Source organism: Phacochoerus africanus, chromosome 3, assembly GCF_016906955.1.
Source record: "Phacochoerus africanus isolate WHEZ1 chromosome 3, ROS_Pafr_v1, whole genome shotgun sequence".
NCBI lineage: Eukaryota > Metazoa > Chordata > Mammalia > Artiodactyla > Suidae > Phacochoerus > Phacochoerus africanus.
In genome coordinates this window covers 10335926-10352074 of record NC_062546.1, presented here as the reverse complement: position 1 = coordinate 10352074, position 16149 = coordinate 10335926, and the positions used below count along the sequence as shown (strand labels likewise).

The window sequence follows — 16149 nt, the reverse complement described above, 5'->3', positions numbered from 1 at the left end:
AGGCTCGGCGAGCCGGCCCACCCCAAAGGACCCGGGGCACGACCCCTGTGTTTCCAGGCAAAATGCTAGTGGAGGGAGCTTGGCCTTGCAGCTGCAGAGAAGACAACGTAACCACTTACCCTCTCAAAGCAAATTAAGATGCCCCTGGCCCTGTCACAGAGCAGAGGGCCTGATAAACACTTAATCCACTCATCAACTCAGTACCTACTGAGCACCTGTTAGGTCCAAAGCCCTGGCACCGTGATGAAGGCAGGAAAAAAAGAGGAGCAAAGACAGCACAGGGGAGGCGGGGGAGGGGTGAAACAGGGCCGGGCGGGCGGCGCGTCCGGATGCTTACGGGCTGGCTCTTGTCTTTATCCACCGTGGCCTCCATCTCCCAAATCTGCTGCCCATCTGGAAAAATGGAAAAATGACCGACTTTGAAGGAACTCTCGGCAACCAAAGATGTGAGACAAAAACTCACCAACTCCTATGGGTCTTGGCTTCCATATTAGATCATTTCAGTAAAGGATATCGGTGCCTTTGTGCTACATGTGTAAACCTGTGCATATATGTATTTTTGTTTCTATAGATGAATATTCCTTTTTGCAAAGGGAATGCACGTTGATGACGGCAAACCAGGCAATGACACCAAAATAAGGAAAAATAGAAATTACCCATCATCCCTACACCATTATCTTTTTTCTCTATATCTGAATGTCTATGTATCTTTCTTTTTTTATTAAAAAAAAAAAAAGTGTTGTTATACACTTTTACTTTATAACATGCTTTGTTCGACCAAAGACCATTTCCAAAATGTTCTACATATGCCAAGACTATCACAGGGGCCCCATGACAGATCCCTGGCTGTCCCAGACACGGCTTCTTCGTTGTCTGAGAACACAGGTGGCTTACATATTCTGTCCTAAGAGGCTTAAATGACGTCCTGGCTCTGAGGCCCTGGAGAGGGTGGAAACACAGGCATCCAACCCTCCACCTTTCAGTCAACAGAGAGCCTGGATCTCCCAGGACTCATTTCAACAAGTGCCGAGAGCTTTCGCGCAAGAGTAAACGCCCCTTCCTTGGAGTGGAGCGCTCGTTCCCCAGTTTGGGGCCAAGAAGTTGGGCCAAACAAAACCCTGCATTTGAAAATAATAGAATTCTTTTGCTGACCACCTACGTTGGCCAGTGGGCAGTTTTCAGCTGAAACAAATCGTTTCCACAAGTGTTTCCAGGGTGTTTGGTGGAACACTGGCTCTGAAGAATATTAGATGGGTTTACGAGAAAGGGAAGCGAGTTCGGCAAGCTAATAAGCAGCCGGAAAGTGCTGAGTCAAAGTCCAGTTGGGTTGCTTTACTGCAGGACTTCTCAGAGCCTTTAATCTGCTCAGGTATAGCGTAACCCTCCAAGGTGGACTAGAGCATGTGCCATGTATCATCCGGCCAAAGAACCCCCTCTCTTTGTAAGCACGACTATGAGCAGCTTCTGCAGTAGGTTAGATTTGAACCCATGTGGTCTTAGCTCTTAAGGTTCAAAGACCTGAAGACATCTGGTTTTTATCATTATTTGAAGTTTCTACTACCTCGTATAAAACCTATTTCCCCAAATAATAATCAATAAAACGTCTCGTAATTGCTACCAAAGATGATGCCATCTAGATGACCGGAAGAAAGAAGCACGGAGCCGGAGGAGCGCCCTCCAACGAGCCAAGGCTGCACATCTCGGCCTTAGGTGCGATTCCTGAAGTGACTGAGGAAGACACGGGTTGCTGTCCAAGCGGGAGAAGAAAAGGGCCATGCCACCCACGCTCGCTAGAGTGGAAGAGCCCTGGGGGAGGGACCACGTTATAATCATCACCGTCTCCCCAACACCCAGCCCAGTGCCGGTGCCTAGTGAACCTCTCCTGCCCAAGCGTACGCAGGGTCAGCAGCTCCAGAGGCTGCCACTGGGGCCGGGAAAAACCCAGCAGCTGACATCAGCCACTGCGCAAAAGCACAGATGGACAGACATCAAGGAATTGAAAGTTAAGACATCAAGACAGGGTGCTTGCCGTGTGCAAAGCCCTGGACAGAAGACAGAAAATCCCCATGTCTTTATTAAAGGCAGGTCAAAGGTCATCCGAGAGACACTCCCCCCGCCCAGATGGCAGTACGCGCTAGACGCGGATCCTCATAAAAAACACACTTATTCACCACCTGCAGAAGATGAAGAAATTAAACTGCAGAGATGAACATTGTGCTGGTGTGTCGCCCTCCTTTTTAGCCTCTCACTGGCTGAACAGCTCTGCCATCAGTGGCGCCAGGGCCCCAGGGCTCCAGGGGCTTGGTTCATGACCACGTGGGAGCCTCCCTCACTTGGAAAAGAAAGGACCGTTTTCAGACGCTTCCCAACTGGGAGGAAAGAGAGAGAAGTACCTGGAAATGAGATTTCACCTAAAAATACAGATCTTGTTCTTCTGAAAAGAAAGAAACCAATCAGATGACCGAACCACGTGGGGCTCCCACGTGGGAACTTGACCATGGTGGCCTTTTCTGAGAGCGCTGTGCACCGCGCCTTCCCACAGCCCCACCCCGGCCCCGCATCTCCCATCTTCTTTCCAGGCCCCGTCTTGCGGGGGGTGGGGGGGTGGGGGTCTTTGAGGGAAAGAGGCAGGTGCCGCCCCCAGAACGGAAGGAGGGGACCCGGCTGGGTTTCTGCAGAATGGCCCTCAGCTAGGACGCGCCTGATGTGTTCTCACGATGGTACGGCAACTCAGCTGGAAAAAGCCACCCCCCAATACTATTGCGGGCAGCATCCCCCCTGTGCCGCTGCACACTTGTCCCCAAAGCGAGGAGCCCGGCCCCTCCTGTCAGGACAGAACAACCCTTCCTGCTGGACCGCAGGCCCTTGACTCCAAGGACTTGACCTTCTCTCTGCTTCAGAATCAGGAGCACGTGCCCAGGAGGCCCTCGGCCACCAGGTATCCCAGCCCCCTGAGCTCCCACGTCAGCTCCGCTAAGAAGCCTGTGAGACTTAGAAGGAAATGCCGGCTCACCCCCGTGTCCTGTGTCACATTTACGGCAACCCCAAGCCTTCTCAGCGTGTCCCAGAGCCAGAATGGACCTCTCCTCTGTGTGTCACCAGAACACTTCCCATTTCATTCCTATGTACCCCAAACTCGGGAGCAGAGAGACCCAGCTTTGAGTTCCTGTGTTGCCCCCAATTAGCTGTGTGAGCCTGGATGAGATACTTGACCTCTCTGTGCCTCTCATCCAAAATACGATCATCATGGATTATCATAACACGTGCACACCACAGGCTCATCCCGGGAGAAGGGACCAGGCAGAGTGTAGGTGTTAGACAGACTTTGACAAGCGCTGTTATCAGGGCTGGTGGGGACAGATTATTTAAATATCACCTCCTTTATCATTTTTTTGCATGTGTTCCATAATGTGTTAATATTGGGGAAAAGAAAACACAAGCATTTTTCAATCAGAAAATAATATACATTCTTGAAGTTCCCGTTACCATTCTCAGCGGTAACGAACCCAACGAAGATGCAGGAGGACGCAGGTTCAATCCCTGGCCTCACTCAGTGGGTTAAGGATCTGGTGTTGCCAGGAGCTGTGGCCTAGGTCAAAGATGAGGCTCAGATCCTATGTTGCTGTGGCTGTGGTATAGGCCGGCAGCTACAGCTCCGATTCAACCCCTAGTCTGGGAACCTCCATATGTTATAAACACAGCCCTCAGAAAGAAAGGAAGGAAGGAAGAGGAAAAAGAAAATAATACACATTCTCTGATTGTGTTCATAAACACCTCTGCCTGTAGGCGCGAGCGGAGGGAATTAACAAAGGCATGATGTCTGTGTGTCTGTGGATGGGAGACAGGGAGCAGGGTGCCTGGGTGTCTTTCCCTTCAAAAATGGGTCTTTTCACCATTATCTCAACTTTTTAAAAGCCCCATGGGTAGCTTCAGGCATCTAGCCTGGCTGTACCCCTCCTATGGTGCCTGGACTCCTTGCTGAGCCAGTAAGTCCCCGACGGGAAGGGAACCCTGCTGTGGCCCTCCTCAGTGCTCCAGCACGTGCTGGGGACACCCCAAGGGGGCTGGGCTCTAAGGGAACCGTGTGGTGTGCAAAATACGTCCAGCCCATTTTCCTGGGCTCTTCTCCATTTCCACACCTCGCAGAGAACCTCAGCTCACAGGTCCTGGGGTTTCACCAAGAAAACATAGTAATCCCATCCTCTGAACGGAGCTTCCGGGAGGCAGTGAATGCTGGCAGGACTCTCCAGTCTAGCATCACTCTGTCTGCCTTCAGGTCCTGTCACTGCCATTTACTCGCTGTGTGGCCTCTGAGTGGTAGCTTAACCTCTCTGTGCCTCGCTTTCCTCATAGGCCAACTATAAGAGTTAATTGATTGACTTCAAAGAGCTATGGCCAAAACTCAAATAGAAACAAGTATAGGTCAAATCCTTAGCAAAACACCCAGCCCATAGCAAAAGCTGTTATTGCTATTGTTCTTTGAGAATTTGGTGTCTCAGGTGCAACTTCAGGGAGAAAGACTTGGCTGACCCAAGTATTCTGGCGGGTACCACAGCCTCTTGTTTCATTTCTCTGCATTACACTTCTCATTGCACATTAATATAATGGCATGAGAAATATCCACTGATGGAGACTGGTTGAGTTCATCATGGGCCACCCATACTTGGTATGTGACACCAGGTATAGAAGGTATAGAAATAGCTTCAAAAAAGGACGATCATGTTTTCTGACCTGGAAACGTTTTCTGACCTGCTATATTACTGTTTCAAGAGTGGCAGGAGCGTGTGTGCGTCACGACATCACTTCATGAGTCTCTAAGCATCTCTGCTTGTGCCTGGGGAGCCTGCGCCCCGAGCGGCCCGATGGCCATCCCGCTCCCCCTCCTGGGACCAGAGGATGCAGCGAGACCTTCACGACTTCCTTCACGTGGCTCAAGAAACATGCTAGAATTACGGACGATTTTAATTGCTGTGCCTTTTTTGTGCATTTTGAAAATAAAGTTTTCTCTGAAGAAGAAGGTATGTTACAACTGCCTGTTGACCAGCTGGCTCCCAGGGACCTTCTGGGGCCGCGATCTTAGCGGGAGGCCGGGAGTGGACTCCCAGCACTGACCAATCTCGTACCGCACAGCAGGGCCTCTGCAGGCTGCTGGGGCCTTCATAGGAGCCACAGCTGTCTCCCTGCTCTCTGGGCCCCCCCCCCCCCCCCCGACAAGGAAGCAGGGCCCTGAGTCCCACCAGGGTTCAGGAGAGAAATGGACTCAAGATCCCTCCCCTCGCCTGGGACAGGACGCTGCTTCCTTCGTCAGCTTCCCTCCTGGCTCAGCCCTGGGACACACCACCTTCCCTTTCCCTCCAACAGCCACGCCTGCCTTTCTCCACCTTCACCTGGACCAGTTCCTCCCCATCCTTCAGGACCAGCTCTGGGAGTTCCCCATCCTCTGTCATTTTCCACGCCCACCTTCCACTCTCTGACATCATTCGATCTGCCCACTGGTTTTCCAGCTCGCCCCCTGCGAGCCTCCGGGCACCCAGAGAGTGGGCCGCACAGCTGTCTTGTTCTCTGTTTTCTCCCTGGCACTACCTCTCTGGCGCTCAATAGTTGCTCAGTAAACGCTGGCGGAATAAACGAACAGACAGACCTCAGGATTTGCCAGTGCTTGGCCCACAGCCAGGGCTCAGGAAATGCCTGACCCCTGGCCTCTCCAGCCAGAAGAGGAATCACCTACCCTTGATGAAGAGTCCTTTTGGGGAAACGCCTGAGAAGGCAGGAGCCTGGATACAGGGGCAGACAAGCAATCAGACTCAACTGGACCCACTCAGCCTGAGTTCCATATAATCCACCTGCCACTCCCCACCCCACGCCTGGGGCTCTGGGAGAAGCTGCCCAAAACACAAGAGGCCCAAGAAGACCACGTTTGCTTCTACTGCTCTGGGCTGAGATGAAATAAAGGACTTCGGACTCTCGGAGCAGATGTTCGGGCAAACTTCCCCCGTCCTAAATTGAGAGGGGCTGGCAGCCAGCATGCAATCGGCTCTTCCAGTTCTTTACTCAGAGGGGAAGAGAAAAGAGCCAACTTCTTTGGGCAGAGAGGTTGGGTCTAGAGAAGACTTAGCAAGACTCTGCAAGAGAAGAAAGAAATGGGGGGTGGGGAGCGATGCACGGCTCAAGCTTCATTACAGCCTTGGTGTTAACTTGGCCGCGGAGCCGGGAGAACCCGCCTCAGGAGCCAGCATGTGTGCAGACGACAGCCCTCATGCTTGGGTTGGTTGAGTGGTTTCTCTTTGCGGGCAGCTCTGGGACCTGATGACGGAGCAAAGCATCAGGAAGCGGCAGGGCTGGCACGGGGTCCGTCTCGTGTCGTGTCAGCGGCGGGCTCGAGTCAGCGCTCAGAGCAGAAGGGAGGGCGCTCGGACAAGGAGGGCAGCAAAGCCATCCTCGCCGGGCATGAGTGCGCCGCGGGGCTCGGGGCAAGCGGGCAGGAAAGCCAAGTGTGCGTTTGGATTAGGAAACTGGGTGTGATGCTTCCCAGGCTTGGCTCTGCTTTTACAAATTAGCTAAATGAAGACGGCTGAAGTCAAGGCCAGCTGCGCTTTACGATGGTTAACTAGCCGAGAAACGCATCCTCCGTGGACTTAACGAGTGGAGCAGATGGGGGATCGGGAGGCGCCCCTTAGTTAGAATTTCAACACCCCCCCTGCCCCGCCACAGGGTACAACGTTGGTCTTTACTGAAAGCTGGGGGGAAAACACCTCCATTCCCCAATCCCTCCCCCTCTCACCTGCCCACCCCTTCCTTGGAGGGCTCACCCACCCTATCCCCACATACACAACTGCAGCGGCTGCTCAGTCACCCCCCCAGCTTCCACTTGTCCCCGCCTCCCCTCCCCCACCCCCCACCATCCATTCTCCACCCAGATTGCCAGAGCAATCTTCAAAATGTAAATGGGATCGTGGCACTCCCCTGTTTGAAAGCTTCGCACGGCTACTTGCTTTTGGAATGAAATCCGAACTCCTCCCCATGCCTATATGGCCCAGCCCCCTCCCTCCATGACTTCTCCAGGCTTGACGGGTATCACACTCTGCCCTGGCTCTCACCCTGCACCAGCTGCCTGCATCCACTTTCAGTTCCCCAAACACCCCTAGCTCTTCCCCACGCAGGGACCCTGGCACGGGGCAGTTCCTTCTGCCTGGGACATTCTTCCCACCATCCACGTGGCTCCCTACTTCCCACCTTAAGGGTTCTGCTCAAAGCCACCTCCTCAGGGAAGTCCTCCCTGATTGCTCAGTCCATGGTTGCCAGATTTAATGAACTAAAGCATAGACCATCCAGTTGAATCTGAATTTCAGAAAACAATGAATATCTTTTAACCTATCCGTATGTCCCAAACTCTGCCACTGCATGGGACACATCCATACTAAAGAAGTTAGTTGTCTGAGATTTTAATTTAACTCCACATTTTCTATTTTTCTCCTGACCACCAGATCCTTCGTTCTTGCTCCTACTTATGGTTTCCCTGCACTCTCCCCATCTCAAGGTGGCCTGCTTACAAACAAGTTTGAGACTGTCCAGCCCGAGGGCAGGAACCTCATCTGTCACATGCCTCCCCCTGCCCCGCCAGTGCTTGGCACAGCACGTGCACACAGTAGGTATTCAATGAATGTCTAGGGAGCACCTATGGAAGTCCTGGGGGCTGAGTGAGCAGAGCGAGGCCAAAAGAGCATGGACAGGTCATTTAATGTGGAGGCTGGACTTCAGCTCCTCTTGCATCCCATCCTAGAGGCGCCTCTTCTCAGCGATGCCCCACCCCAGCTCACAGAGCCGGTCCCTCTGGGAACGAGGAAGTGGGGGGTGTGGGACCCAGTCTTCCTCTGATGTGCTCCATCGCCTCAAGCAAGTCAGCCAACCTCATTCTGCGAGCGAGCAAGTGGCCTCCCCATCTGTTAGTTGGGGGCAGGGGGTGGGCTGTCACTGAGGCGTGACAGCAGGAGCCTGATGGCTCCGGGGTGAGAGGAGGGGAGAAACTCGTGCCAGGAAAGGTTCTTCTCCCGGACAAGAAACCAACACAGGCCTGCCTTCCCTGCTTCCAGGGGACACGTGCAAGGTCAGCTGACTTTTCTGGGCACCTTCCATGGTCCGACCCTTTCAGATCTTTGATCTCCTTTTAGTGCTAAAATAACTACCGACTCCCTCTTAAAGATGGGGAAACTGAATCCCAAAGCACAAAATATGAGGCCTATCCAGGCTTCAAGCCCAGTCTGCATGATCCACAATCCAGCCTGCTTACGGCTTAGATATCTGCAATTTTTACTTTAACAACAACAACAAAAAAAGGCGTTCGACCAAACATAAAGGAAAAAATAGGACAACAGGGTGTCAGACCGTTCATTAATAAAAGATACTATGATTTTCTTGACCAGGGTGGAAATGCCCACCTGCTAATTGCAAATCACAGAACATCTGTTGGTGCCAAGAGCAATTTCTGATGGGGAAACACTACAACCCCAGTTAATTAGAAACCTCATTTCTCCGTGTCCTCTTTTGAAGGCATTTAAACAGCAGGATTCTTTCACTCCAAAGTCTGTTCTCTCATGCAAAAGGACTGAAATTTGGGCAACAGTTCAGGCCTCTGAAAATAAGGCCATTTTCTCTGTCTCCAGTGGGGCTTCAGAGCAGCGAGCTGGCCTCTGCCTTTGGAGCGAAGCTTCACATCCCAGCCAGCTGTATCTAAGTGGTGGGCTCCAGCCCAGGGGACCGATGACACTGTGGACATGAGTCACCAAGGGCAAAGGTCTCCAGAGCCTTAGTCATGGTCAAGCCCAGCTTGGAGTCTGACCTTTCCCAGAGGGGAGTCCAAGGCAGAGAGGCTCCCAGACGAGGTCTATTGTTTCAGCAAACACCAGACCGCGTGGAAGCAAAGCCGTGGAGAAAAACAGGTGGGAAGAGAAGGTGTTTTCTCGAAGTCTGTTCCAGCGTTTCCAGGGTACTAATTCATGGAAAACTACTTAATTTAGCAAAAAATTTTTATTTTAAGCCTATGCATTTATATTTATTAAACAAAGCTCAAAATACAACCTTTGGGAACCTCCAAGTCATAAAATGACTCATATTCGGATGATGACTCAGTGGGAAAGAGGGAATTCCACCACCCACGCCTCCTTTCGAAAAAGTCAGTTTGCCCTCTCAACAGGTGATAGAAGCCTCTGCCATCAGACTGTTCCAAGAAAATCGTCCAACAAAACAAAACAAGTCCTCTTCAAACAATTTAAGTTTCAAAGCTGAGTAATCCAACACAGGCACGTTTCCAACCTACGCCCCCGCGGGACACAGAGAGCCAGGGAGCTCCTTGGCGGGGGCCGGGGGCCCTGAATTAAGAAAGATTTACCAGCTGAAAAATTCCAAAACCCTGTGTCATGTGGAGGAACCTTCCAAAACACTGGATCCCACCCAGGCGCGGCGAGTCGCTCAGAGCCATGGCAACCCCGTTTCCGCTGCCACATCACTTTTATTTTTGTGTCCTTAGATTTTTTCCTGTTTTGCAATGTTTTGCTGGGACCCCCGACTCCGCCTGAGGCCTGGGTGGCCGGGGGCCAGGGTTCCCAGCTGAAGTCAGGAACAGCCTGGACTTCCCGGCGTGAACTTCGCCTGGAAGGTTACACATTTTTTCAGTTGCAGAGACTATAGAACGGCTTTTCAGCAATTGCTGAAAACAGTAAATAGGAAAGGTCCTGATCTGTTTGGTTCCTCTTCGTCCTCTTGAATGTGACTGGAGAGATTTCGGGGGGGGGGGGGTGACAATAATAAATGCTGCTTGGGATTCCAGCTCTGTCACTAGCAGTGAGCTGACCTGGGGTCCATGGCTTGACCTCTGTGAGCCTCCGTTACCTTATCTATAAAATGGGGCTAAGGCTGCCAGCCTCTCAGGGCCCATGTGATTATTAAAGGAGATGACATGTTCATTCAACAATATGTATAAGCACCTATGAAGTGCCAGGGACTGTTCTAGATTCTGCAGATACCAGAGCAAACACCAAGTCTTCTTCCTCAAGGAACCCTAACCGGGGGGGGGGGGGGACAAGAAAACAAATGAGTGAACAAATAGACAAGGCAAATCCAATAGAGCTAAGGGCTACCAAGAAAAGAGGGCAGGACAATGGGACGGAAGGGGACAGAGTGTGAGAGGTGATGGTCAAGGAGGAGCCTGTCAAGAAAATCCCCTGGGTGTAGAGAAAAGGGAACCCTCCTGCACTGTTGGTGGGAATGTCAGTTGGTACCACAACTATGGCAAACAGTATGACCGTTCCTCAGAAAACTAAATAAAGAACTACCATGTGACCCAGCAATGCCACTCCTGGGCATATAGCTGGACAAAACTATAATTCAAAAAGACACATGCACCCACATGTTCACAGCAGCACTATTCACAATAGCCAAGACATGGAAGCAACCCAAATGCCCACAGACAGATGAATGGATTATATATACAAGGGAATATTACCCAGCTATAAAAAAGAACGAAACAATGCCATATGCAGCAACTTGGATGCAACCAGAGATGCTCATGCTAAGTGAAGCAAGACCAAAAGAGAAAGATAAATACCATATGATATCACTTATATGTGGAATCTAAACTATGGCACAGATGAACCTAACTACAAAGCAGAAACAGACTCACAGACGCGGAGAACAGACTTGTGGTTGCCAAGGGGGAGGGGGGAGGGAGTGGAATGGCCGGGGAGTTTGAGGTTAGTAGATGCAAGCGATGACATTTAAAACGGATGAGCAAGGAGGTCCTGCTGTATAGCACAGGGAGCTAGAACTCCATCCAGTCTCCTGGGATAGACCACGGCGGAAGATAAAATGAGAAAAGGAAAGTATATGTATGTATGCCTAGATCCCTTTTGCTGTACAGAGGAAGTTGCCCCACACTGTAAGTCAACTGTACTCGAAAAAAATTTTTTTAATCTAAAAATAAAAAAGAAAGAAAAAGTAAAGAAAGTCACCTCAGAGCTGAGACTTGTAGGAACAGAAGGATGCAACCCAGGAGGAAATAGCAAAAGCAAAGGTCCTGGGACAGAAAGGCATGTGGGGTGTTTGAGGACAAAGTGAAGATGGTACAGCTACAGCCCAAGGAGCAAGGGGGCCGGTGAAAAGAGCCGCCATCCGAGAGGTGGGCAAGGGCCAGATCCTACAGGCTCTTGGGAGTCGTGCAAATAATCAAAAATAGTAATAAAAATAATATAATAAGCATTATTATTACTGCTGCTATAAATAAGATGCCATTTTCCAAAACACCAAGCTTTTTCTAACTTAAGAAACACCACGCTACCCCTCTCCTACTGTTTTTCCACCGTTCTCCAATTTGTCATCCCGCTGGAGTGGAAACTGCCAATTCCATTTCAGTCCACAGCTATAAAAAGAACTTTGGAGCTGGTGGTGCCGATGACCCAACACGGGGGCTAAGATTAGCCCAGGAGGCTGTCACCTTTTCTTAATGTGAGAACCAGCTGGGGTTCCCCTGCCTTGGAAAACCTCAACTGTTCCACTCCGCCCCACCCCGCAGCAGCCCTGCCGGCCAAACTGTCCATGGAGATGGGAACGGGGATGCGTTTTGGAAAAAAGAAGTTGAGCAACAGGGATTCCCCCTGCAGAAGGCGGTCCTGGGCTGAGAGGCAAGTTCTTGGGGTCAAAAGAGCAGGACCAGCTCTCTGCAAATACGAGGCAATTCCCCCTTATCTGTCAGAGCCACCGGGAGCCAGACATCCCACGAGGGAAGCCCACTGCCTGTCTGGGGGCTGGGGGCACCTCGGATACCCTGGCTTGTCTGCTGGCATCGATCCAGGAACGGCATTCACCCAGGATTCTTTTCACAGAATGATCTGAAACAGGCCCTGCTGCCCTCAGTGACCACGGCAGAATTCAAGAGCCTGTCTCACCACAAAAGCGCTTAAGTCGGTGGCTCCAAGCTGCTGAAGGATCTTCAGGCAAAGTAACCTGGTTTGGGGCTTTTTCAGAGTAGAGCAACTGATGACCAAGGGTACAGACCCCAGAGCCAGGCTGCCTGGGATCCAACCCAGCACTGCCCTTTACCAGCTGCTGCGATGGCTAAGTTCTTTAACTTCTCTGTCCTCAGTTTCTCATCAGAAAAATGGGAGAAGAGTAGCTAGCTTGTAGGAATGTCACGAGTGATCAGGTTAATATATACAAAGTGCCTAGAAAAAAGCCAGGCGCATGGTTTATAATTATTACTTATAACTGTTTTTCAATGTCTCTTGCATCCATGAGATAAACTCTTACCCGTCTTTGTCTTTCTACAGGCTAAATATGATAATAATCATAGCAGCTAGCATTTCATGAGAATCTACAACATGCCGAGCTCTACGTGAAGAGCCTCATCTGGTTCATCTTATTTAATCTCCTCATCTCAAGAGAAGTAAATCACCTGTATTTTACAAAAGAAAAAATGCTGGCTCAGAGAGCTGCCGGGACTCACCCAGGATGACAGAGCTACTACATGCAGATCATAGATTCGAATCCACTGCTTGTGGAAGTCAGAGGAAGGCCAGAGGATGCTGTCCTGGTGGGCCAGCTGTCCTGGTCCTGGAGGGCCACCAAAGCTGGGGAAGCTCACGCTTACTTGGTCATGCCAAGTAAGAACCACTCTCTCCTGCTCAGGAACCTACCATGACTCCCTATTACCTTACTCATGTGCAGACTAAACCAAGGCCATGTCTCTACCTGGCACTGGGAGACCTCTTGGGTTCTGGGCTCATCAAAACAGTTCCTGGTATGAACCAGTTCTACTGCAGCCCCACAGCTTTGCTCTCAATCTCACAAGAGCCTCGCAAATTCTTGCCACAGAGTATTTTATACTGTTCCACCACCTGAGAAATAAGGCTCCCCCAAAATGAATCAAGATGCTTAAAAACATGCATGCTCCTTGAATCGACTACCACATGCAGGCCTTAACCCTAGGAAATCAAAAGGAATATTAGCTAATATAAAACAAGCATTTACTATATATATTCACAGGTTCCATACTCACAGAGACAACCAACTACAGATTAAAATATTCAAAAGAACACCCAGAAATATCCAAAAAGCAAAACTTTGAATTTGCCACTCGTTGGCAACTATTTACATAGCAGTGACATGAGCTAAGTCCATGTCAACTACACCCTCCTAAGTCATTGTCCATGTCAATTACACCCTCCTAAGTACTCTAGGGTGATCTAAACTATATGGGAGGATGTGCCTGGGTTCTCCCAAGTACCACACCACTGTATGCAAAGGATTTGAGCATCCTCAGACTGTGGTACCCACTGGGGTCCTGGAACCAAGCCTTGCAGACACTGAGGGACCAACAGCTGCACCAAAGCTTCTGAACCCTTGATCTCATGACCATCCTGGGAGGTAGGACTGTCACCATCCTCATGCATTATACAGACGAGGAAACCATTGCCCAGAGAGGTTAAGTAACTTGTCCGAGGCCCCACAGCTAGAACGTAGCAGAACTGGTCTTTGAACACAAGCAGACTGGCTGGAGAGCATGAGTCCTTACCTGGCCGACAAAAGGAAGGCAGAGGCAGTTACACACATGCCTGAGTTGCCGACGACAGCACAAAGCTGGAAGCGGCCTAATGCCCAACAAAAGGGGAATGGTTAAATCAGGTGCCCAACAAGCAGGCGAGAGAACGCGCTGCGTCCACTTACACGTCATTCCTCCTCTCCCCTCACGACACCATCACGGCTCCTCATGGCTGCAGACACTGCCCACGTGCCTCCTAAACCACCCGCAAGCCCATCCATCCATCTCCCCTCTGCCACAGTCTGGATGAGTTTTTTTTCCTCAGTGGCTTCATTAAACCTCTTTAAGGTGTTCCTGTTGTGGCGCAGCAAAAACGAGCCCAACTAGCATCCATAAAGATGTGGGTTCGATCCCTGGCCTTGCTCAGAGAGTCAATGATCCAGCATTGCCGTGAGCTGTGGTGGAGGTCACAGACATGGCTCGGATCTGGCGGTGCTGTGGCTGTAGCTCAGGCCAGCAGCTGCAGCTCCGATTCAGCCCCTAGCTGGGAACCTCCATGTGCCGCGGGTGTGGCCCGAAAAAGAAAAAAAAGAAAAAGAAAAAAATCCTCTTTAAGATCACCTTCCATCTCTTGTGCTTTCAAAGTGTCAGGAGGCAATTCTCACACCCTGGTCACCGGGCCGGCCCACCCCGAGAGGAGGTTTTGCGTGCGTTGGGAAGAAGCAGCCCTTTCCCAAGACGCTCTGCCTCCTCCCGTCAGAAGCTGTCTTAGCAGCAGGGCTGGATGATGTGAGCAGTTTGAATGGCAGCCCCTGGGTTACTCCCACGCAGGGCAAACCCCACAGGCAGACAAGCTGCCTCTTACACTCCGGAGCATCCAAGGGCAATGAGCTAACAAACATCAACACCCCCTAGAATTAACCTACTGAAATCATGTCCATGGGGGGGGGGTGGGGGGGGAACAGGCAAGGCCCAGCGTCCGTAACGAACTGTATAACCTGCCAGTTTCGCTCCTCCAGGTCATTGTCTTTTTACCACGTCTGCGTCGGTAAACACACTAACAGCCCCTAGCCAGAAAGCAGATACACGTCCCGTAAACAGGAATACTAAATCTCTCATAGCAAGGAGTGCCACGTCAAAACAGTACCAATTCAGCCGATTTTTTTAAATTAAAAAACATGGCACTTCTGGGATAGGGTGAACCCATCACTGCTGAGGTATTAAAGGAAGTTTTCCATTTGTTTATTTCTGGAAGGGTAATCTGAATTCTGGAAGCAGTATGTATTTAAAGCTCTCATAATACCTATCCAAAATTCCACTCTAGGAATAAACTCTAAATAAACAAGAAAGATACACATGGAGATTCATGTAAACGAAGATTAATTAATCCTACAAATATACCAAGATTAACTGCATCACTATTTATAATAAAAAATATAAGCAGCCAGATGTTTATTGATTTACAGTGTATCTGGTCCTGTTATAATGACCTGACATGTATCATCTCATTTAACGTCTATGAAACCCCTATGGAGTAAGAACTCTTGTTATTATCATTAAATACCTAAAGCAATGGAGGCCCAAAAAGGTAGCAAAAGCAAGATCTGAACCCAGGATATCCAGGCCCAGAGCATGTGTGATGAATCACTGCGATCAATGCCCCCCTCTTTTTTGTCTTTTTAGGGCCACACCCACGGCATATGGAGGTTCCCAGGCTAGGGGTTGAATCGGAGCTGCAGCTACTGGCCTACACCAGAGCCACAGCAATGCAGGATCTGAGCCGGGTCTGCGGCCTACACCACAGCTCACGGCAACAGAAGATCCTTAACCCGCTGAGCGAGGCCAGGGATCGAACCTGCGTCCTCATGGATACTAGTCAGGTTCATTACCACTGAGCCACAGTGGGAAATCCCTTTCCCGTTGATAATAATAAAAAGTGGGAAAAACTGTGTCTCTTTATGTGAAAAAAATAATAATTAAAAAAAAAAGACTTGGGGTGGGAAAAACCTTATCATCTAACAAACCAGCCCAGGACCAGTTAAAATACATTAAGAGACATTCACACAGCAGTGACCCATGGGGACGGCAGATCACTGCCGTCACAGGGAACTTCTCACGGTAAGGAGAGCAGGGCAGAAAAGTCCACACAAAAGGATCCACCCCCCAAATCAATGCCCCCGGGAAGAAACAGGTGGTCACTTCTGTACAACGTGCAAAGGGCCCCCTGACCTGTGGTCTTCTCGGTGAACACGACTTTGGACTCGGCCGTGAAGTTCTGCCCCGTGAGGATCATCTGCTGGCCCCCGTAGACCAGGCAGCTGTCGATGTCTTGTCTTTCCACCATGGGCAGCTCGTGGGCGGACCGCTGGGCTGAGGGCGAGAGAAGAAGGAGACACCGTGGTGACGGGGCCGCCCACTCCGAAGAGGCGTTCCCATTCCACGGGAACGGGACACGACACGCTCTGCCCACCCTGGCCCACTTACTGTCACTGCAAAGTGGAGCCCTCATCCCTGCCCACCAGTGACCCTGCCAACGTTATGTTCTCATCAAAGTGCCCTGAGCTACTTGGGCTTGTTTTTCCTAAGGATGTTTCACTTCCATGAATCAAGGGATGGATGTC

The 16149-nt window shown here is 50.6% G+C and overlaps 1 protein-coding gene across 6 annotated transcripts in view; it reads right to left on the bottom strand.

The window, feature by feature from the left end:
• Nucleotides 1-16149, bottom strand: part of NFATC2 (nuclear factor of activated T cells 2) — a 164360-nt gene that overhangs the window by 48146 nt on the left and 100065 nt on the right. For all 6 annotated transcript variants that reach the window (XM_047770859.1, XM_047770856.1, XM_047770855.1 and 3 more), the window contains exons 6-7: nucleotides 15758-15898; nucleotides 338-393 (exon numbers count right to left, since the gene is read on the bottom strand). In XM_047770859.1, the coding sequence (XP_047626815.1) occupies nucleotides 338-393; nucleotides 15758-15898 (197 nt within the window). The remainder of the gene's footprint in view (nucleotides 1-337; nucleotides 394-15757; nucleotides 15899-16149) is intronic.